Below are 22,876 nucleotides of genomic sequence, written 5' to 3' on the forward strand. Positions count from 1 at the left end.
TGCACGGGGGCTGCCAGTGCCATCAGCTCCCTTTTCTTTGCAACAGAAGAGAAATCCCCCAGGAGAGAAGAGTCCGACGAGGAGGAGAAGCGGCCTGAGAGGTCACCCAGCAGCCATCCCCAGAGGATGCCCGCGTTTCCGGGCATCGACCCGGCCATGCTCAAGGTACAGCACCTCGCACCTGGAGCCACTCACAGCCCTGGTAGCAAAAAGAACAAAGAGCAGGCCCCATAATTCTCCCTCCCTCCCTCCTTTCCATTGTCCTCCAAACATGGGTGAGAACCCACCTGCCTTCTTCCTGTGGGAATCCGTCAGTCCAAAAGCTTCCTCCTATTCAAATGGATGCAGGAGCAGGGAGCTGACAGAGCTGACCTGCAGGATGGGTTGGTGGCCCCACCTCATGGCTGCAGGCCTGGCCACCGATTTTCTTACCCCCCCACCCCCACACCCCAGGTCAGCCAGCATCTCCCCTGCCCCGGGGCTTCCTGCCTGTGGAGGCCCTGGCATCACCGTGCAGTGGCAGTGCCGTGGGATGGGACCCTCTCCGGGCAACAGGTGGTTACAGACTCAGCTCTCTCCTCTCCCAGGCACAGCTTCACAAGAGGCCAGAGGCAGACAGTCCCAGCGAGGCCCCCGGCTGGGCCCCCCAGCCCAAGACCCCCAAATCCCCCTTCCAGCTGGGCAGTCGTGTGCTGCCCACCAGCCTTGAGAAGGACGAGAGGTGAGGGGTCTTGGGGGTGAGTGCCCTGCCCCCCTTGGGGGTGTAATTTGGGGGAGGTTGCCCGTTGGGTTTTAGAGCCGAATGACTGAGGATGAAAGGAAGAAGTGTGGGCGCTGCTTGTAGACATGCTCGATAAAGGATAGTGGAGTTCTTCTTAGGGGTCCTGTTGACACGTAGAAGCTAGGGGTTATTCATGATGCTGGCATTGTCATAGAATAAATGCTATGATAGAGCAGGGGCTCTCAAACTATAGGCCACAGGTCCACTTCAGCTCATTGTCTTTTTGTTTAAATAAAGTTTTATTGGCACACAGCCATTCCCATTCATTTATGGGTTGTCTGCTGCTGCTTTCCTGATGCAGCTGCAGAGCTGACTGGTTGTAACAAACACCCTATAACCCCCCGAGTATATTTACAGTCTGATTCTTGATTTGACCCTGTCATAGAGGACAAACTGGTGAACTAGACTTAAGGAAGAAAGGTGTGGGAAAGGTTTCTAAGAGGAGACACCTGAGCTGAGTCATGGTGTCCACAGAGGTGGCAGCGTGAGGGGTCCCGGGCTGAAGTCATGGCTGGTACATAGGCCCGGAGACCTGATAGAGCCAGGGGCTGCAAGGAGTGCATGTTATTGGAGCACAGAGCAGGCGGCAAGGAAAAGGACCTGAGGTTGAGAGGGACAAGGCCACAGCTGAGATGGTGTCTGTCCTGCTCTGGGAACGCCAGAGCTGCAGGCCTGGCTCCAGAGTCAGCGTTGCAGCTGGGGGAGCCCCCAGGCCAGGTCTCAGGGGTACCACTGGAAGCCTGGTCTTATGCCTCCACCATCAGACAAGGCTTCCTTGGTCTGCCCAGGGAGGCTCTCCTTCCTCACAGACCTCCCACCCCCACCCCAGGCAGGTCAGAAACTTCCCTGAGCCCTCCAGGCTGAGCCCTCCAGGACCACATGGTCTGGAGCTTTCTCTGAGATCAGCATAAGCCAGGTCTTATATGTATGAGATAGATAGATAGATAGATAGATAGATAGATAGATAGATAGATAAATGTATATGAAGGAATTGTCTCACGATTTTGGAGCTTGACAAGACCACAATGTGCAGAGCAGGCTGGCAGGCTGGAGACCCAGGGAAGATGTGATGTTGAGTCCCAGAGTCAATCTGTTGGCAGAATTCCCTCCTCTTCAGGGAAGGTCAGTCCTTTTCGGTTAAGATCTTCAACTGATTGGGTAAGGCCCACCCATAATGTGGAGGGTAAATGCTAATCTCATCTAAAAGAAATACCTTCACAGAAACATCTGGAGTGATGTTTGACCATATATTTGGGTACCCTAGGCTAGCCAAGTTGACACATAAAATGAATCACCACGGAATTTACCTGGGTAGAGAGATGGCAGTATAAATGGATGGAAATAATTTTATATAAGCATGACGGTATAGCTGCAGATTATTTCATAGAGTGGATGTACCAGGGTTATTTAACATTCCCATTGTTGGGTGCTTTGGTTAATTGCTGTTTCTTCCCTGTCAATCACGTGAGCATGGGCGTGTTTGCCGTCTGTGAGTGCCCTGCCCAGCGTCCACCTTGGACAGCAGATGGAGCGTTGGGTCCCTCACAGCCTGCCTGCGAGGTGCCCTCGTTCTGCTCACACTTGACTCTCCCCGTCTTTGTGGTTTTAGATCAGAAGAGACCTCACCCCAGTGGCTAAAGGATCTGAAATCTAAGAAGAGGCAAAGCCTGTATGAGAATCAAGCTTGACCAGGTAGGAAGGGCTCTGGTGGGGGAGACCTGGACGGAGCCTGCAACTCAAGGGATAGGGAACGTGGTTGGTGAGAAGGCATAGGTTCAGAGATGTGGGACGTTGTACCCTAGGAGGGAGAAGGAAAACTGTGGGGTGGGTGTTGTGGGTCCTGTAAAGGGTGTGGCAGTGCCTGCTTCCTCTTAGGGGTCAGTCACAGCTGGACCACCTGGAGTGGCAGGGCTAACCCAGCCTCTGGCTGGCCCTTCTCCTGCGTCTCTGTTCCCTTTTATAACATGAGAGGACAGGACATCGAAGATCAGCTTAATCTGAAAGGTTCCCAATCTACATTTATGTACTCCCTGTATAATTAAAAATTAATTTGGGGGGGAAAAAAGATTAAAAAAAAACCACACGATTCGATATGGCCTGGTATAGGTCCCGAACGGCTGAACACCTTGGACTTCAGTTTCCCCGTCTGTAAAATGGGCTGAGCACCAGGTGGCCGAGTGGTCCAGGAGCTCCCTGCGATTGCACCTCCAGTGTCTCCTGTGCATCCTCAGGATGGGAGCACACGGTCCACGCCCAGAAAAGCTGCTCTGAGAGGCACAGCACAGCAGACCTCTCTCTGCCTGCCTCCCTCCCTGCTGGGCACCCTCCGCCCCGCGTCCACAGGCGGAAACCAGAGCCCTCTGACAAGGAAGCATCTACCTCTCAGAGGCCAACCTGCCCTGCGTGGATTTAACGCTGCTAGGCTCTCTCCCCTCTTTCTGTGAACATCCATACGTGACGCTGCAGGCATACTGTGTGCTTGCTTATGGGTGTTGCACATATTACACAATATTTACATATTTCTATTTAGATATAAGCATCTATGGGATGGGTATGTATTTGTGTATCATAAACTCCACAAAGAATTCTAAATTCTGCAGTGAAGCTGTGCTCCAGGTTTGGATGAGGGATGGAGCCTGTTTGTGTGTGTTTCGAGCTGTGCAGGTGATGTCTCAGTTAGGCTCCAGTCACCCACGTGAGGACGCTGAGGCTGGAACCCCGACTTGACTCAGTGTCACCTCCATTCCACTGCATTCAGCCACCTGCCACCTTCCTCGTGCCAGGCCTTAAACAGCAACAAACCCCACGTCATCCTTCCCGGCCTGCGGCCTGTGGCGTGACCGTCTTGTCCCAGCAAAGGTCCTGAGGTCTGAAGCGAGAGAGTAACTGGGCTCCTGTTCCCCCTACTGACAGGGCTCTCCCTTCCTCTCCAGATGGGGACACCGCCACGTCTCATGAACAGAAGCCTTAACTGTCAGACCCCCAAGACGAGGCCGCGCTGCCGCCGTTCCCTCCTGCACAGCGGTCACCTGCCTGGGCCCCGCCTTCCGGTCAGGGCAGACGCTGTCCGGGCTCCACCGTCCGCAGGCTCTCAGGATGGACCAGGTCGGACCGGATCAGGCGGAAAGGCTCCCTCTTCACACACCCGCACGCCTCCCAGACAGCACTTCAGGCTGGGAAAGAAGCCAGGCTGCCCAGAAGTGTCCATGTGGGCAGTTTTGTTGCGGTTTTTAATGTAAAAGTGCATTTCCGCCCACGTCAGCAGCAGCTCTGGGAGCACGGGTCGGTTCTGGAAAGCACCCGAACTGTGAAGCGCCTTCTCCCCTCCCAGGGCAGGTCTTCCCAAGAGGACTTTCCAGGAAAGGAGAAGCCGCTCGTTTCCTGCTGGTGTGTCCGGGCAGCGCCGCGGGGCGGGCGTCCTGATTGCTTTTTGGCCGTTCCCCTCCCTCTCGGAAGCTGAGGTTCCGATGTTAAGCGTCCCCTTCCTGTATTTATCCTTCCCAGGGGCCGTGCACACAGCTCGCCTCTTTTCTTGAGTGTCGCGTTTGTTTGCTTTGGAAGGTGATGAAGCAATAATGCAGCCAGTTCCCCTTGACCATGGACGTGTATATAAGCCTTCACATTGAGGAACGGGAGGAGAGAGGCGTGGCTGCTTTGCCGGGAGCATCTGGTCATCTCAGGTTACCTTGTCCCTATCCGAGCTTTTTGTAGACATTCTGATTGTCACCTGTGTCTCCCTGGTTCCCTGCCCTTGTGAGCTCTGGTTTCTGTGGAGGGACCTGTCCCTTGGCCTCCAGGGTCATAAGCTGCAGCCCCTGGCAGTGCCTTTCCCACCCTTCAGACCCGCCTGGGCATTTTCCCAGCGTTGATCTCCATCACTGCCTGTGCTACGGGAAGAGCCGGTCCGCAGTGGCCTCGCTGAGCAGATGCAGGGATGAGGGGCTCTTGTGTTTCTACTCACCTCTTCCTTCTACCAACCCTCCCGCTGCATCCACCATCTTTTTAGGTCCAGATGAAGGTCGAGGTCTTGCGGAAAGCCCTTCTCGGCAGGGGAACTCCCCAGGCCAGGGACGCGGACAGAGCGCTGGGTGCTGGGTGCTGGGTGACGGAGCGGAGGTTTGCCTGCCTGTTTTTCTTGCTGTCTCTCCTCTGTCCTTCTCTTTGGAAATCCTCCACACCAGCCTCCTCCACCTGCGAAGCCCAAGGCCCCAGCAGACATCCCAGAAATGCCTGCTGGCCACCTGCCATGCCTGCAGTCGCCATAAACTTTGTGCCAACCTTCCCTGGGAGATGCCCTTTGGAGAGAGAGATGCTTGGGCAGTTCACAGGGTGGCCGGTGGTGGCTGAAGGGTCCTGGGGCTCAGTTTCCTCATGGACACATACTCAGCATTGGCTAGATATAGACACATTCCCCCTCCCCCGCAACTCCCCAAAAGGTGAAAATCTTCATAAATCCCAATATTTGCAAATGGTGTCAAAGCATCCCTCCCTTCCCAGCCACCTCTCAGGATTCTGTGTGTCTGCCCATCGCTCTTTTCGCATCATCTCCCTTTACCTCCGCTCTCCTCTTGGGGGTGGGGAGAAGGGGACAGCAGTTGTGTTTCTCTGGGGTAAGACAGCCTGTGCCCTGGGGAGCGGCTCGCTTCAGCACCGCAGACAGTGACTGGAGCGCCCTCCCTGAGTCCTGCGGGCTGAGCTTTGCTGCTTACCAGTGGGCACTGGTTGGACCCCGTCACCCACCCATCCTGTGGGTCTGGAAGCCTCGTGCATCTGCGTGTGGAGGCCTGGCCTTGCTTGATCATAGCTGTGTCCCCTTCGTTCCCTGAGTAAGTGGTTGATCCGTTCTCTCTGGCAGTTTGGGGATGGAATTCCTCCAGGAGCTGCTGGTGGACGTTTGTTGCTCGTGCTCTGTAACAGCGTGGATGTGGTGGCTCCTGGTCAGGAGGCCCCCTGGGGCACTGCTAGTTCCTTCCTCAGCTGCTGCTTGCTTTGTCCTTCTGAAGGTGGGAAGGCCCCTTGGGACCATCTCAGGCAGTAGGAAGTGGCCCATTCTGTCCAGTGAGTGTAGCTCACTCACCACGCACAACTCTCAGTTCCGTTTTAGCCCAAGTTTACCCGACAGGAAAGAAAAACTCATGAAAAGGAGATCTTTTGCCTACCCTACCCCCACCCCCACCCCCACCCCCACCCCCGTACCCCTATGACTGGAACTAAAAAGTTCAGTTGATTCCATGGTGATTAAGACACACAAAGTCCACCCCTTTCAACTGACTAGAGCAGACTCTGAACATTCTCCCAGCTTCTTCTATTTCCTGCTGCCTCCTCTCTCCATGCAGAGCAGACAATCACAGTGGGTCAGGAGGGACCCTCCCAGTGCAGCCCCCCCTCCCCCCGCTCAGGAACCCCTTGGGGTCTGTGCATCCAGGTCAGAGCGATTGATGTCCGCGCCTGTGCAGACAGCTGGGGCAGTGGGGGTGTGCTTCTCCTCTTTCTAAACGGGGTGAGCTCTTTGGGGCAAAGCAAGGGTTTGTGCTCCAGTTTCCCGAGTGAGCCTGGGGTCACCCTTGGCAATCTGTCTCCTTTACACTGAATATGCCTTAATCATCTGTATGCAGTCAAGCCCTGCCCGCCTCTCTCCTTCCTCCCCTGAGCCCGTGGCTCTCCTTACTGAGTCTTGCACAAAAGGCCAATCGCTACGGATGCACCATCTCAGCCACCTCCCTCCCTCTCCACACACACCCTTTGACCCTTTGCACATCAGCATCTTGACAGATGACCTCTTGACAAGTCTGTATGTTCCCCCCAGTGGAGCCCCTTCCTCGTGGTCTCTTGTCTGAGGAGGCAGAGGCCTCTGGCCTGTGAACCTCCCAGCACGGCCTCGGCGTCAGTGCTGCGGAGGATGACTTGGTGCCACAGAGAAACGCCGGGGCCGGGAGACTTCTCGGGGTTTGGGGTGCTGGGGACGACGGCCTCAGGGTGCCTAGGGCTGGGGCCAGGACAGTCAGATGGGGATGTTTTCCGGGGGACCAGCCACGCCCTGTGCTCTCGGACAAATGTGTTTCCTTCTGTGCATCCCGGGAAGTGAGGCCAACTCCAGGTGTTGCGAAGAAGTGAGACTAGACGAGGCCCAGGCCTGAGATCCTAAACCTTAGAGGCTGCGCAAGGGGTTTAGGAAAGCCCTTGGCGTGATTTCTCCAAGGAGCTGCCCACCTGGTGCTGAGAGCTACCTGGTCCTTTCCCGCTTTTCCATTTCCCACCGGGCACCCCGGGTTGCCCCAGCTCCGGGCATAACTGCAAAGCTAAGTGTCCACAGGTGTGCGGGCGGGTCACCTGCAGAACGAAATGCTTCCTTAAAGGTGACTCGGTCCCGCGTGGAAGACGGCGTCCACCCACAGAGAGGGCTGTCCCCCTCAGCCCCTGCGGCCCCTCCCACAAAGCCCTATCCCTTAACAGGAAGCTGGCTGGCTGCCTTTGTATGAACTGTCATTCGGGGTGGGCCTGGGGGAGGGGGAGGCGGGAGGAGAGCGCTCTGGGTGGGACCTCCCAGCCTGTCCCTGGAGCCGTGGCAGGTGGCTTCCCTGATGGACAGACAGCCTGTGCCGTTCCCCCGGGAGCACCGTCCGCGAGTCGGACAGGCACTTGCGGACCATCTCTGGTGGCGTCACGCCCGCGCAGAAATATGCCGCCGTTGTCCACAGAAGAACTTGAGCCTTTTTCACGATCTCACTCCACATGGCCTTACAGATCCTGTAAATAGGGGGCTGACAAAAGTCATATATTGTGTTACGGGCGACATTTTGTACCGGGCTGTTTCCTAAATCAAACCAATGTTCTAGAAGTCCAGCACTCCCACCTGACTTTGATCCTCAGATGCTTTGTAAGGCGGGGAGTGGAAATGCATGGACGCAGACTGTATATTTTCCTAGGCTTTCTTCCGGGTCCCTGCGTCAGAGCGTTGAGTCCCGACAGAGAAGGAACCCAGTTGGGGGTGTGGGAAAGCTAAGCTCCCCGCTGGCATCCTCAAAGTTGCCTTAGAATTCGCCAGCCCTGGAGTTCTGCACGGGAGGAGGCGAGAGGCACTTTATCCAACCCCAGAGGGAGCCTCGAATCGTGTGACTGACAGTTCACCTAGAAAAAAGCCTATATTTTTAACGTCGAAACCATGGGGCTCCCCGGACTCACCGAGTGTTGGACGTCAACAAGTGCTTTTATATTTTGTAACTGTAAAGAGTTTCCTACGCACATCGAGAGCAGTTGGGAAGCCGGCCAACTGCCCCCAAACGAGATGACCTTTGCATGTACAGAGATGTTGCATTCAGACCATGAAAACAGAAATAAAGCTTTGGTGCAAGTTGCACTGGAGAAGTCGGTGTGTCCGTGTGCGAATGAATGGGCGCCCAGGCGTGCACGCCCGCCACCTGCTGCATCAGGCTCTTGCCCGTGCTGCGCTGGGGCCAGGCAGCGGGAGGGGCTGGGGTCCTGGACACACAGCTGGTTTTCCATTCAGCGTGGGGCCGACTCCTCATTCTGCCACCTCCTGGCCGCGGGACATCCCTGAGCCTCCATTCTCTGCGATGGGTGGTGATAGCGTCACCAGGGCAAGAGGTTAAGGCAGTGATTCTCCTGGGTGCATGGAGCTCCCCAGGTGACATCTGGCAGTGACAGGACACATGTTTGGTTGTCACACGGAGGGGCGGGGGCTGCTCCGGGCATCCAGTGGGTGGAGGGTGAGACGCTGCTCAGCATCCTACATGCGCAGGACGGTCCCATCACAAAGAATGGGCCCATCCCAATGGCAGCAGTGCCGAGGTGAGAACTCGGTGACAGCGCCGGTGCACAGTAGGTCCCCGGGTCCTGAGGGTCTGATGGGAGGGAGTCCTGCCCCCATGGAGACTGCCCACCTCTGTCTTCCCCTTACACCCCTAGCAAGCGGTGACTGCACCCCAAGTTAAGGGGCCGGAACCAGCTGCACTGTCCATGATCACCCCAGGAAGGGCCTCTCGGTGTGAACTGTCCGCAGGAGGCAGGGTCCTCAGGGAACAGAGTGAGGCAGTGCCAGACGGTGCCGAGTGCTTTGCCATCACAGTTTGTTGGTGAGTCAGGTGGAGAGAAGGTTCTCCGTTTCCAGACGAGGAGACTGTGGCTCTGAGGCCTTCAGGAACTCACCCAAGGCCACACGGTCCCTCCGTCATCCCGGCTCCTACCAACCTATCAGGGTTGGGGGTACATGGGTTCTATGCTGATGTGAGGATTTTCACCAAAAGTAACAGCGAAAGAAAACCCTGTTGTTCAGCAGTTTGTCCCTTGTTTTATTTATTCGATGATCATTATTCAGTACCCAGCATAGGTGAACGGACGCTGTGAGGCATTTAAAAATGCATGGATCTGTTTCTTTGGTCGTAAAGGAGGTGACTGTCCTTGTCACCTATGTTTCTATCGAGGCTAAAAGCCGGGCCCTGGAGCAGGCCAGCCCTCCTCCTCTGCTGTGTGACCTGGGGAAGTGACTTCACCTCTCTGAGCTCAGATTCTGAACCATCTCTGAAATAGGGGGTCAGAGTTCCTCCCCTCAGGGGGCTGGGTGAGGAGTAAACAAAAGGCACGTTGCCGTCCTAAGCCCCAATACTCAGAACGTGACCTTATTTGAACACAGAGTGTGGACAGAGGGAGGGCCTGCGGGTGAGCCTGGATCCAGCAGGACAGGCGTCCCTATAAGACGGGAAACCTGGACACGGCGGCAGGCACGCACAGAGGAAAGACGACGGAAGACACGGGGAGAAGACAGCCGCGTGACAGTGGTGCCTCTACCCACCAAGGACTGCAGGAGCATTCCAGAAGCTGCAGGAGCCAGGTGAGGATTCTGGCTGGAGCTGTGGGAGACAGAGCAGCCCTGCCCAGGCCTCGATTCCAGCTCCCAGCCCCCAGGACAGTGACACAGTGGGTTTCAGGGCTGGGCGTTGACTTGGCCTTCGCTGTGGTAAAATATAACCTACAATCGACCATTTCAGCGGCTGTTAGTGTACAGTTGGGTGGCGTTCAGCACATTCACGTGGTTGTACAATCACGACCCTCCGTCTCCAGAGGGTTTTTCATTTTTGCAAAACTGAAACTCGGCCCCGATAAACACCAGCCCCCCATCCCTCCCTCCTGGCAGCCCCTGGCACCCACCGCTCCACTTCCTGCCTCTGGGACTTTAACTGCCCGAGGACTCTCGCGCGAGTGCGATGATGTGGCGCTTGTCCTGGTATCTGGCTTGTTACCCTCAGCATAACGTGTGCCAGTCCATCCATGTCGCAGCGTGGGCCCGCATTCCCCTCCATGCTGGGGCTGAGCGGTGTCATACTGTGTGCACAGAGCACACCTTGTTCAGGCGTCTGGTCAGCGACGGACACTTGTCCTTGGAAATCCAGCAAATTAAAGGGTAGCGTGATGCCAGGGGGTGGGCAGTGCTGGAGAGGGAGCAGCTTGGCTAGCGGGCTGGGGCATGGGTGTGTGCGCACGTGAGTGTGCACGTGTGCGTGCGCGTGCACGTGTGCGCTCACGTGCCGGGAGCGTAAAAGATGGGGAGAGCTGGTCTCCTCACTCAAACCCCGTCTCCAAGCCCCAGCGCTGTCCCCTCTCCTGCCTGACCTTGGGTCGTCAAGGCACAGAGGGGCCGCAAGGAAGGAGCGTGAAGGCCATGGAGAGGCCGCGGCGGGGCGGGCAGCAGGGTTTCTCCGAACCTCAGGGGCCTGGGGGCCTGGGAGCACCTCCCCTAAGCGCAGCAGGTGCTGGGACAGCCAGCGGCCTTCAGCATGAAGCTCGCTCCCCTCGCCCTGCGCCACCAGGCCCTGTCCCCGCTGGAACTGTCTTCCCAACCTGGCTCCCAGGCTGGTTTCTCCGGACCCAGAGGACTTCTCTTCCCCTGAGCCCTCCGGGTGGTCCAGGCTGCCGCCACCTTCTAGAGCAGAGCACGGCACCACGCAGATGGCTGGTGAGTGGGTGTTGGATGGATGAAGCTAGATTCTGCCAAACCGCCCTCTTGAACTTAATTTTTTTATCCAGGGCCACTGAGTTTTGCCTCTGTCTGCCTTCCCCCAGGGCTCCTCGGCCCACAGCTGTGAACCCAGCGTGCCCCCGGCCCTGGCAGCCAGACAGCTGATGCATGCAGAGCGCACATCTCCTTGCCCGGCCGCCTGACCGCCCTGGCCTGGCCAGATCTGAAAGCTAATGACATTATTGTGCAGACACAATGTCTGTGGGCATTTGCTGACCTGGCCTTTGGTGCGGGCTTAATCCCCCATTCTCGCCCTGCTTTCCCGGGGGCCGCAGTCTTGGCACCAGCACCCCCGGGGGGAGGTATAAAGGCCACTCCCGCCGGCCTGACCTCACAGGCGTGCTTGGGGCCGGTGTCGCTGGTAAGAATGCCTCTCTCACCCGCCTGGCCTTTTCCTCGCGTGCTCATCCCGGATGGAGACTGGGAGGCCTGGGTTCGATCCCAGATGCCGCTACTTCCTGCCAAGGTGACCTGGGCAAAGGCTGTAGCGCTCTAAGCCTCAGCTCTTGGGCAGCCTGAGACCAGGCAGATAAAGGCAAGGCCTGCAGTGTTGGCGCCCGAGGTCCCCCAGGTGAGAAAGCCGAGGGCCCAGGAGGGTCCTCACTGCCGTTCCCCCCCCCCTCCCCGCCCCCGTGTCCTCCAGGTCATTCTTGCACGGGACAGCCCACCATGGCCTCGGACCACCAGACCCAAGCGGGCAAGCCACAGCCCCTCAACCCCAAGGTAGGTGCCACATGGGTGCAGGGGGGTGCAGGCGTCCTGGCAGAGCTCCTCTACCAGACTCAGTTTCCCTTCTGTAGAGTGGGGTTGGCATCTGCCTCCCTGGGCCTCCCTCTCTCTGCCTCTGCCCCTGCCTGTGCCTCAGTCTCCCCACTTCCATGGGGCGCAGTGGGGGGGGGGGGGGCGGGCGCTGATTGTGAGGGCTCCTCCCTGGCCCACGACGGGCAGGTCAGAGTCTCAGCACCAGCTTCCGGCTTTGGAGATTTAAGTTTCTTTGCCTTACCACCCCCCACCCCACACTATTGTCCATGGGGGCCCCCTAGGGCCAGGTGGACCCTCGTCCCAGCTAAGAAAGGCCTTGTGAAGGGGAGATGGGGTTTGAGTCCTGGCTCCACCCTGCTGTGTGACCCTGGCTGGCCTCTCGGCCTCTCTGAGCCTCGGTTCCCTCATTCATAACATAAAGGGAATTGAATTCACGACACAGGGTGATGGTGAAGAGGCAAAGCACAGACTCAGCCTCACGCCTGGCTGCGGTGTCCACCGATGCCAGCTACCGGTAGTGCCTTCTTTGCTTTCTCACCCTCCACGTCCTTATCCCAATGTCAGCTCGTCACACCCAACCTGCCCCAAACCTCTGCCTTCAACTGTCCGCCAGGCTGCTCTGTTTCCCTCTGCACTGGGGCCTGGGCAGGGCGTCCACCCCGGAACTGCCCTCTGTCACCCCATTCTGTCCCTTGAGGGGCTTACTTTCTAGAGGAAAGACGGTCAGTAAACAGACCAGTAACTATATGACTTCAAGGAGTGAGAAGTGTTGCAAAGAAGCATAGAGTGAGGGTCCCTGACAGTTGGGGTGCAGGAGACATGGTGTGACAGCTAAGGTGCTCAAGAGGGCGTCTCCGAGGAGGTGGCATTCGAACAAAGACCCAGGTCAAGGCAGGGAGCAGCCACGTGAAAACCGGGGAGCGGGGCAGGGGGAGAGCATTCCCGGCAGAGGGCACGGCAGGTGCAAAGGCCCGGGGGTCGGAGGGAGCTGGGTGGCTTTGAGGAACAGCAGAAAGGCCGGCGTCACGTGACTTAGAGCAGCTCCGTCCAATTGACATAAAACCAGAGCCCCATAGACATCATCAGCGGCTTCCTGGTAGCCACGTTCAAAAAGTGCAAAGAGACAGATGAGATGAACCTTCACGCCATATTTTATTAAACCCAATACAGTCCAATGTGAAGTCAGTAGGCACATTATGAGGGAGCTGCGGTCCGTGATTGTCTTCATACTAAAGCTTACAAACCTGATGTGTATTTTATGCTGATAACACATCTTCCTTGTAGCTAATGGACAGCGCAGGGTAAAGGGTGAGAAACGTGTAAAACTTTAGCGTCCATTTGTCGATAAAGAACCACAACGCCAGTAGCTCCTGGGCCCTCTGGGGCCTTTCGAATGAGCGGAAAGGCTGCCACTCCTCGCTGTCTCCACCCCGCCAGCCCTTGTCCCCCAGCCCCTCACTGCCATGCTCTGGACTCTTCTGTGGTGACCCTGCGAAATAGGAGCGATCCCCCATTCCCCAGATGGGCAGGCCAGGGCTCGGAGCAGTCAAGCTGCTTCCTAGGGGTGCACAGCTGGATGCGGGAGAGGTGACACCGATGCCCGCGTCTCCTGACCGTCTGTCGTCGAGTCAGTGACCGCAAAGGCGGAATGGAGCCCTGGAATTTGTCTCTGAGCCCTGGCAGGCCTGCCTTCCCTGGCTTTCTGTGGCTAATCCCCGGCCTGGGGGAGAGGGGCACGTTTACCCAGCCTCTGCTGACCCGGCGGGTTGCACGGCTGCCCTCCTGGGAGGCCGCTGCCCTGACTCCCCTTCTTCATCCAGAGGCAGCCCCTGGGGAAGTGGCCGGAAAACCCCTGCCCCCTGGGCCCCCCCTTCCCCGGGCCCCAGATGCTCTCTGGAATCATAAAAGGTGGCAGCTGGCCTCCCCTTAGCACGTGGCTCTGAGGCCTTGGGCTGGTGAGAGGACGGGGTGGGGCGAGGGAAGGGAAGTCCTGGGGGGAGGCCCGAGGGAGAGCTGCGAAGCTCTGAGGCGTCAAGCAAGGCCCAGGTACGTGTGGTTCCTGGTGATGTGGGGCTGAGGGTGTGGATGGCGGGGGTCCGAGGCCAGCTCCGCCAGGAGCAGGGGAAACTCCACCCGTGGCTGAGCATCTTGCTGCGCCTACCGTGCCCTGCAGACCCACCTGGGAGCTCATTGGACATGCAGACCGGCTGGCTGGGACCCCAGGGAGGAAGCCTGCAGCCTCCTTCGATGCTCCTGAGTCCCCTCCCCGCCCACCGCCCTGCTCTCCCGCTTCTCCGTGGCCAGGGGGACTGACTTTGTCCTGCTGTTACAGATCATCATCTTCGAGCAGGAGAACTTCCAGGGCCGCTCGCAGGAGCTCAGCGGGCCCTGCCCCAACCTGAAGGAGACGGGCGTGGACAAGGCCGGCTCCGTGCTGGTGCAGGCTGGACCGTAGGTACCGGGGAGGCCACCCCCCTCGGGGTGCCAGGCTGGGGCAATCGGGGGACCAGGATCTGGGGCCCGGCAGCCTAGCGGGAGGATGTGCGCTTTGGAGTCAGAGAGAGCTGGGTTCAGATCCTGCCTCCACCACTGCTGGGCTGGGCGGCTTCCCTCTCGGAGCCTCAGTTTCCCCCTCTGTAGGATGAGGATGGCCATGTCCTCCTGAGGACCAAGGGGCAGGGCTCATGGGAAGAGTCTGACCCGGAGGCCAACCACTTCCTAGAGGCAGGGAGTCGGCCACAGTCACGGCTGTGGGCCTTTTGAGAACTGCCCGTCTCTGGCTCCGGGAATGTCCTCTCAAGGATTGCCTTCCGGGGACACGTGACTAATAGAGGAAAGAGGAGAGTGGGGTAAAGGAGACACCGCTTGGAAATGCCTGGCATGTGGAGGCGGTTCGTTGCCAGCGTGAACCCTGCAGCCTGGAGCCCTAATGGCTGTTCAGAGTGATCATCTAAGTGGTTAAAGGGAGGGGTGCGCCTGTTTCTTGCTGCTTTTAGAAGAGGATGTGCTCCATCCGGCCATGTTGCTCTCGGCAGCGGGTCCTTAGCAAGCAGTTGTCAAGAGCTCACCGACACCGTCAGCGTGCGGGCATTGGGAAGTGCGCGTCCACCATGGTGGGAGCATTTACACCAGGGAAATGGGCAAATGCCACCATCAGAACTTTGTGTTTGCTTCAGAGCTGGCTGTTCATCCCAGCATGCCCTGGGCCCGCGCGCATGGGCCTGTAGGTCTGTATTTGCTGCCAGGCCGTCTGGCTTATTTCCTGCTTGGTTTCCAGATGGTTGAAGTCAGCGTAGCACTGGGTTCTGGATAACTGAGGTGATTGTGCTCTTGGATTGGCTGTACTTGAACTTGAGTGGGGCTACTATTCCTTGATGAGCTGAGCAGGTGTGAGCTTCTCTCTCTCTCCCTCCCCCTCCCCCTACCTTCCCCCTCCCCTCCCCCTCCCCCTCCCCCTCCATCTCCCCCTCTCCCTCTCCCTCTCCACTGCAGCTGGGTGGGCTACGAACAAGCCAACTGCAAGGGCGAGCAGTTCGTGTTTGAGAAGGGGGAGTACCCCCGCTGGGACTCGTGGACCAGCAGTCGGAGGACGGACTCCCTCAGCTCCCTGAGGCCCATCAAAGTGGTGAGCCCCTACCCTTCATCCTCTTTCCTCTTTATCGCCTTGGGGTTAGGGGTCTAGGGACCAGATAGAAGCCTTCACCTCCAGCAGTGTGCCCCTTCTGATTGGCAGGGGACGTCCTGGCTGTGTGGCCCTAAAAAAGTCACTTCCCCCTCCCCGAGCCTCAGTTTTCTCCTCTGTAAAATGGGGATATTCGTCTCCTGTCCTGAGATTCCATCATGCTTAGTCTGAGAGCTGCACAACCCCACGGAGCTCCATTCACAAGACTTCAAATGGTCCAAGGGGGGCGCTGTTCACATTCTGTTCTGTGTGGACAGTGTTTCCAGGGATGTATAACTCTTGTCACAGAGCAGTCGCTCAGTCACCTGTAGCCACTGTAAAGACGGGAAGGACTTCCGGGGTGGGTTGAGGTGGAGAGCGGCTCAGCTCTCATTCTTAGCTCAAGCCCGTGTGGCCTGTGGGCCTTTCTCTGGTCCTGATTCTTCCTAGTGTTTGAACTGGGGGTGGACACAGAGCCCAGCAGGGCTCAGCCACACTCCCCAGCCTTCCCAGCCCTGTCCAGCTCTCCCCAAAGCCCGACAGCAGGTTGGAGAACATTGGACTCAGCCTTCTGCACACCTGGGTTCCTACGTGGCTCTGGCACTGGCAGCTGTGTGACCTTGGGCAAGTCACTTGACCTGTCTGAGCCTCAGTTTCCTCATCGGCCGAATGGCACAAGTGATTTTAAGGATTAAAGGAGCAGGAGGACGGGAAGAGACGTGGAGATGAAGGAAAGCAAAATATGTCATGTCACCTAGAGGCACCATAGGGCCGTGTGTGTGTGTGTGTGTGTGTGTGTGTGTGTGTGTGTGTGTGTGTGTGTAGCTCCTGGCTGGCATTTACTTTAAACAGGGAGTTGAAGCTATGGGAGGGAAAGTGACATTTCAGAATCAAATATTCCCCAAAGTGTAGACCAGGGGTCCTCAAACTATGGCCCGCGGGCCACATGCGGCCCACTGAAAACATGTATCTGGCCCGCCGGGTGTTTTTGCCGCCGCTGCCTGTCCTGCTTAGCAGCCGACTGGTCCCGGGCCCGCAGTGCGCATGTGTGGAATGTCTGCGGGACAGTGAACTGGCCCCCTGTTTAAAAAGTTTGAGGACCCCTGGTAGGCTCTGGAGTGTCCGTTTCAGGACGGTAGCCCAATGGGATCTCATCAAACAGCCGCTGTTCCTTGGCAATTGTCACAGACACTCGGGTGGTGGGGTCCTGGGCCGAGGCCATGGTGTAGTGCTGACCCCAACTCCAGGGCGTGAGGATGGTGGGAGGGCTCACTCCGGCCCCTGCCCTGCACTGACCCCCCCGCTCCCCGTCAGCAGGACAGCCAGGAGCCCAAGATCATCCTCTATGAGAACCCCAACTTCACGGGGAAGAAGATGGAGATCCTTGACGACGACGTGCCCAGCTTCCACGCCCATGGCTACCAGGAGAAGGTGTCCTCCGTGCGGGTGCAGAGCGGCACGTGAGTACAGACCACGCCCGGCTTGCCCCGCGCCAGGAGCCGGGACCCTGGGTCCTAAGTCCTGCCCTGCCCTGAGCGCTGGGGATCCTGCTCACTCCCCGCCTCGGTCCTCGCATCGGAAGCTGGGCGTGGATGCATCGGCCACGTGTGGTGGCTTTGAGCCCTGCAGTCCCACCCAGACCTGCCTTCTGGGCAACACCTTACCTTCGGAGGAGGGAGACCTTGGCCTTAGCCTCAGCCCAAGGTTCCTGTTGGTGGGGAGGCCTGGACAGGGGGAGGCGGGGGCAGAGACAGGGGCGGTAGCAGGAGCCTGGGAATGAGCTGAGTGGTCCTACTAAGCTGTGAGGCAGGGAGCCCATCCCACAAGCTGGCCCTTTTTTCTTCTTCTTCCCAATTGATTTTAGAGAAAGAGAAAGGAAGGAAGAGGGAGGGAGAAAGAGCAACAGCGATGTGTTGTTGCGCTTATTGATGCAGTCATTGGTTGATTCTTGTATGTGCCCTCACCGGGGAGCCAACCCGGTGTATTGGGACAGCGCTCTAACCAATGAACTACCCGGCCAGGCAGACCCTGCTGGCCTGACCATGCATGAACTCCTGAGTTGGGTGAAAGGAGTTGTCGTTTCCCACCACGTTAACCCTCTTTGGCACGTGAAGCTTGGTCGCCACCACTGGGGGGTTTCTCGCTGGGAGACATTTCAATGTAAGAGGGGCCCACGGGTGGGCTCGGGCAGTGGCGTGCTGCGGCCGGCTTGTACCAGCTTGCAAGAGCCGACTGTTAATTTTTCAGAATTTTCACAAGCTGGTGGTTGAATCATTGGCAGTTTGCAATCGGCCATCGTGGGAGCATTGACACCAGGGGAATTGGGAGCATGCTATAAATCAAGACTTTGTTCCCCCAAGGGGGTAGTTTACCATCCCCGACTGGCCTTCTGGGGTCTGTCCGGCTCCTGAAAGAGCGCGGATAGTGCTGTGTTCATCGCCCCCTTCACTCACTGTTGATTCATCCACTGGTTCCATTCGCCGAGTGCCGCCATGTGCCAGGCCCTGTGTGAGCGGCCTGGCTTCTCCTTGCGGAGCTGACAGTCTAGTCGGGGACAACTGTAAGTGATTTAAGAATCACACCCATCTGGGCTCCTTCCCTGAGGAAGGGACCCGTGAGCTGAGATCTCAAAAAAGAGCAGGAATTGCAGGGTCCAGAGGGACCCCTGGTGAGCAGGAGGGACTCTGCAGAGGCCAGAGCGGCAAGGGTGCAGGCACGTGGGGACCCGAGACTGAGGAGCAGAGCTGAGGTGTCCGCGGGGCTGGCCAGGCGGGTCCCTGTGGGCCAGGCTGTGTGACGTTTTCTGGGGAGAAGACGGACTCTATCAGGTACTGGAAAGAGCAAGTCGCCCCCTCCACGGTGGCGGCTTCAGATGGGCCTCTGCAGCCCTGCCCGGTTCCTCTGGCGGCCTTGCCGCTGGGCTTGGGGTTGGGCTAAGGGGCCTGTCTTGTCTAATCGTCAGTGAATTCAAGATCACTCCTTCCACTGACCCCAGTCTCAGGTCTCAAGCACCTCAGAAAAAGGTGCTTCCTGAGGTAGTGAGCGCCCCATCAGGAGAAGGAAGAAAGCAGAGGCTGGGTGCTACAGGGTGAAACTGGGAGGCTCAGTCTTCAGGAGATGGAGAGATCAGCACAAGCGATCAAGTCCACCGTTTCTATGTGGACAGCTCTCTCTCTCTCTCTCTCTCTCTCTCTCTCTCTCTCTCTCTCTCTCTCCCCCTCTCTTCATCTGTTTCTCCTTCTGTCTCCCATGTTCCCTCCCGCCTCCGGGCCTGCAGGTGGGTCGGCTACCAGTACCCTGGCTACCGCGGGCTGCAGTACCTGCTGGAGAAGGGCGATTACAAGGACAGCAGTGACTTTGGGGCCCCCCACCCCCAGGTGCAGTCTGTGCGCCGCATCCGTGACATGCAGTGGCACCAGCGGGGCGCCTTCCACCCCTCCAACTAATGCCCCCCATTTCCTCCTTCCCAGGGGCCTGGTCTGCTGCCCAGGACCCCCCCGACTTCCAGGCCTCTTGGTGAATGAATAAAGTGTGACTTGCAACTGGTCCGCTGCAGTATCTTTTATGCCCAGTGGGACTAGGGTGCTGTGTGTGTGTGTGTGTGTGTGTGTGTGTGTGTGTGTGTGTGTGAGAGAGAGAGAGAGAGAAGCAGAAACTGGGCAAAGGGTAGGACAACAGAGCCCTCACTGAGGCTTACGCTCTGCAGCTACTTGGCTGTGTGACCTTGGGCCCAGGGCACAACCTCTCTGAGCCTCTGTTCCTTGCCTGACTTATAGCACCTTTGCCCCGAGTGGCTGTCTTGGCCCGTCACCTGGGCTCCCTCTTAACGTGGTTGCCCCCGGGGGCATGTGGCGGATGCCCCTCCATAGTAATTATTTTAACCATTTTAGCTCATTCAACAGTGTTTCTTTCAGACAAGGAGCAGGCACTTTTTATGCATCATTATTTCCACTGACTCGTCCACCTTCATATGGTTCATCTCCTCATCAGCTCTCCCCACGAACCCCTCGCCTTCTTTGCACACGTATTGCGATGGCTCACAACTTGTTTGCCACCCCCACCCTTGCCATCACAACTGCACACTTGCTGAGGGCAGGGCCGGGGTCTGCTCGCGCCACAACCCCCCCCTTCCCAGTGCACTCACAAGCTCCCTAGCTGCACGCATGCGTGAGCCCCCTTCCTCCCTCCGGGAAGCCACCCCCACCCCCTCCTTCTCCAGTGACCTCGCGTGACCAGGAGCCCCGGTAACGGGAAGGGAACGTCTGCTGCCCAAACTGGACCTGGTCGCTGTGCAGGCCCCTCCGTCTTCTGAAATCAGCTCACTGCTCGCCCTGCAGCGACGCTTCCTCCCCCTCCCATGGGGCACCACCCCCAGGGCGCCCCCCAGGGCACAGACTCAGGAGCCTGTCCCAGGGCGAGATGTCCATCCTAACTCTTCATCGCCCTGCGCCTTAACCAGCCCCGCGGCCACGTTCTCATGTGAACCTCAATGCTGTGGAACAAACATAGTTCATCTCCTTTTCTATTTTTAAAATTATATATTTTAATTGATTTCAGGGAGAGGAAGGGAACATCAGTGATGAGAGAGCATCATTGAGCGCTGCCTTCTGCACGCCCCCTACTGGGGATTCAGTGCAACTGGACAGGGAATTGCCCAGTGCCCTCCTGGTTCATGGGTCCACACTCAACCACTGAGCCACACCAGCCGGGCCGGTTCCTCTCTTTTAAACTTTTCATACTCCCTCCTTTCTCGGGGCCACCGGGGTGCTCCAGCCGCCTCAGTCTAGAGCAGCGGTTCTCAACCTGTGGGTCGCGACCCTTTCACAGGGGTTGCCTAAGACCATCGGAACACACATCTATAATTACATATTGTTTTTGTGATTAATCACTATGCTTTAATTATGTTCAATTTGTAACAATGAAAATACACCCTGCATATCAGATATTTACATGAGGATTCATAACAGTAGCAACATGACAGTGATGAAGTAGCAACGAAAATAATTTTATGGCTGGGGGTCAGCACAACATGAGGAACTGTATTAAAGGGTCGCGGCATTAGGGAGGTTGAGAACCGCTGGTAGAGCATCTACCCGCCTTCACTCCGGGGCAGGCTTCCTACCCTCAGCTCCCCTGGCAGGTCCCGGGGCTGCGCTGTGCACCGCGAGAATTTGCGCGGCATCCCCGCCCCTGTCCACTAGGTGTCACTCTCGCCCCACGTTGTTTCCACCAGCCTTGCTTCCAAAGGCAGCCCGGTCTCCCCGGGTGGGAAATCGGCCCGCTGAGAACCGCTGCTCTAGGGGTTAGGGATCCCCATCCCGGGGGTAAGTTCATGTCGAAAGAGGACAGTGGGAGGGGAGGGGCGTCGCCAATGGCGGGGCTGCAGGCAGGGCTGCGGAGGGGAGGGGAGGACGGAGGACAAGCTGGGCAGGGCGGGCCTGGGTCTCTAACCCTCCGCCTCCGGGATGCACTCAGATGAACTGTCAGGGCTGAAGCACGACCCGTCCCTCCTCTCACAAAAGGGGAACTGAGGTCGGAGGCAAACAGTGAGCTTTGGGTGCCTGAAACACACATGCACAGATATGTTTTTAATATGTACATATATTATCTACATATGAGACGTATATATAGCAACTTATTAAAAATGGATATGGAGTCACCAGTAGGAAAAGAATTTTAGATTTTGTTTCTCGCTGTACCCTTGGGTGGATACACACACACGCTTGCAGCCCAGCCTTGGTTCCTTTTGTTCAAGGAAGAGACAGTGGGAGGAATTTGGGGTGCGTTTGCTGCTTGCCCGCGCTCCTTTGCTCTGGAAGCCGTGGCCGGGGGAGAAGGAGGAGGGTGGGGCAGATGGAACCCCATTGCTCAGCCAGAGGGACCCTGTGGGCTAAGTGGGGACAGTGCCATTTTGTCCTTTTGTTAAACCGTTTGGGGGCCTTGATCGGTTTTCAACAGCTGAGTTTTACCCTCCATGTGACGTGCAAGTTGTCAACAAGCAAACGCAGGACCCTGACCCCAGGGAGGGATGAGGGGGAGGGAAAGCAGCCGTCTTCCACCTGTTGGCAGGGCTGGCTGGCCCCTCAGACTTTTCCCAGGAGCTTTTGGGCACTGTGCCCAAGGATTTGGCTTCGGGCATCAGGGTAGCAGGCTGCGGGGGAAGGGCTTTCCAGAACAAGGGGCCACGTGTGCAAAATTAGCTGAGAAAACTCCATCAGCTGCGGGGAAACGCCTGCAGGTGTGAGCACGGCCTCGGCCTCTGCGGGTGGAGGAAGGATGGTGAGGGGCGAGGCCGGCCAGGCAGCAGAGCCCAGGGGGTGAAGGTGAGTGCTGACAACAGAGAGGAGCTGGGCCTTGATTCTGAGGGCACTGGGCTGCCCCGGGTGGGTTCTGAGCCAGGAAGAGACATGGGCCGGTCCAGTGGGCACTGGAGGACTCCCTCTGAGCCCTGCCTGGGCCTGGGTGGAGGGTTGGGGGAAGAGCCTGGGCTGTTTTCTGTGACCCAGTGACTGTTGGGGTGCGGGTATGCTAAGGGATGGGGCGGGGCTTCTTGGTGCACCGTCCTTACAGGAGAGGGGGGCCCTGGGGGCCTGGCCCCCACTTACAGTGCTCCCCAGGATCCCATTTGTATACCTTTTGTCAACATGAGAAACGGCCAAACCTGTGGCAGGTTTTCATGAGCTTATCTGAGCCAAACTGGTGACAGATGCCGGGAGCGAGATCTCACGCTTCCTGGGGAATGTCAGGCTTGCGGCTTGTTTTATAGGATCAAGGAGAAGACGGGAGGAAGGTGTGTGAGAGCGTGGGTGGTAGGTGAAGGAGGCGGGAGCAGGCAGCGTGGGGAGATCTGCGGGACTGGGTGAAAAGCCAAGCGGAGAAACACGTGCTCTCACGGCGATGGGTGCAGTGTGGTTAGTAACGAACGTTACAGCGCAGAGGTGGTCAGGGAACGAGGTACTGATGGGGGGGGGGGGGGGCGGTCTGCGGTCTCCTGCCTGTGGGGAGCCTTTGAGGGGACGAGAGAAGGAAACCACTCGGACAGTCCGAAGGGAGGCTGTCTGGGGCGTAAGGACAGCGGGCAGGGCTCACTTCTGCTGAAGAGGCCTTTGGTGGGGAAGCTGTGGCCTGCGACGCGGCCGCCTGTCCAGGGAGCCATCTGCGCTCAGACCCTCCCGTGGGGTTACCTTGGGTCACCGAGCTGTCCGGCCTGCCCTGTGCTCCCACCCCGAGCGTGTCCGGTTTTTCACATCGCCCCCTTTTCATTCACGTTTCCAAACACACTCGCTCCGTTACACCACCACAGGAGGCCGAGGAGAGCCGAAGATCTCACCGGCTTTAACAGTGATTCATAAAAAAATAAAAATGAAAAGCGATTCATGAATCTGGCAGCGTCCCCACCAGCAACTCGAAGGGCGCCCCGAGGGGCCGAGCAAAGCAGAAAGGTTTTACTGGTATGGGGAGGAGGGTGGGGCCAGGGAGCTATTAACAGAAGGAAAGGAAATATTATTGGGGCTGGGACACCTTTTGGGGGGAGAAGAGACGGGGAAGGGTTTGTATTGTGTGGATTGCCTCTTCTTTCCAGGGTAGAGGGAGGGGAGGGTCACGGGGCAGATGACCTCAGTGGTGTGGGCCAGAAAAT

The 22,876-nt window shown here is 57.8% G+C and overlaps 2 protein-coding genes across 8 annotated transcripts in view; both read left to right on the forward strand.

Moving 5' to 3' along the window:
- KIAA1671 (KIAA1671 ortholog) overlaps window positions 1–8,138 on the forward strand; it is a 134,582-nt gene extending 126,444 nt beyond the window's left edge. For 5 of the 6 annotated variants that reach the window (XM_059676511.1, XM_059676514.1, XM_059676512.1 and 2 more), the window contains 4 exons: window positions 47–165; window positions 588–721; window positions 2,391–2,473; window positions 3,715–8,138. In XM_059676511.1, coding sequence (XP_059532494.1) covers window positions 47–165; window positions 588–721; window positions 2,391–2,469 — 332 coding nt within the window. In that variant the 3' untranslated portion in view covers window positions 2,470–2,473; window positions 3,715–8,138. Of the gene's footprint in view, window positions 1–46; window positions 166–587; window positions 722–2,390; window positions 2,474–3,694 lie in introns of all 6 variants that reach the window. The other variant, XM_059676513.1, reaches the window with a different exon arrangement.
- Window positions 8,139–11,117: 2,979 nt separating this feature from the next.
- LOC132221872 (beta-crystallin B2) lies at window positions 11,118–18,783 on the forward strand. 2 transcript variants are annotated; one of them, XM_059676433.1, is made up of 6 exons: window positions 11,118–11,175; window positions 11,458–11,537; window positions 13,909–14,027; window positions 15,069–15,201; window positions 16,552–16,697; window positions 18,515–18,783. In XM_059676433.1, the coding sequence occupies exons 2-6, from the start codon at window positions 11,484–11,486 to the stop codon at window positions 18,681–18,683; spliced, it is 621 nt and encodes a 206-aa protein (XP_059532416.1). In that variant the 5' UTR covers window positions 11,118–11,175; window positions 11,458–11,483; the 3' UTR covers window positions 18,684–18,783. The 2 variants fall into 2 exon arrangements, with proteins under 2 accessions (XP_059532416.1, XP_059532417.1); XM_059676434.1 differs by having other exon boundaries at window positions 11,119–11,175; window positions 16,555–16,697.
- Window positions 18,784–22,876: the final 4,093 nt, after the last annotated feature.

This window comes from Myotis daubentonii, chromosome 19 (genome assembly GCF_963259705.1).
Source record: "Myotis daubentonii chromosome 19, mMyoDau2.1, whole genome shotgun sequence".
Lineage (NCBI taxonomy): Eukaryota > Metazoa > Chordata > Mammalia > Chiroptera > Vespertilionidae > Myotis > Myotis daubentonii.

What these genes read in the sequence shown, in the direction of transcription:
- LOC132221872 (XM_059676433.1), top strand. Translation starts at nt 11,484, where the DNA reads ATGGCCTCGGACCACCAGACCCAAGCGGGCAAGCCACAGCCCCTCAAC. An exon ending in CACAGCCCCTCAACCCCAAG is followed by an intron (nt 11,538 to 13,908) that starts GTAGGTGCCACA and finishes CTGCTGTTACAG; the next exon opens with ATCATCATCTTCGAGCAGGA. An exon ending in GTGCTGGTGCAGGCTGGACC is followed by an intron (nt 14,028 to 15,068) that starts GTAGGTACCGGG and finishes TCTCCACTGCAG; the next exon opens with CTGGGTGGGCTACGAACAAG.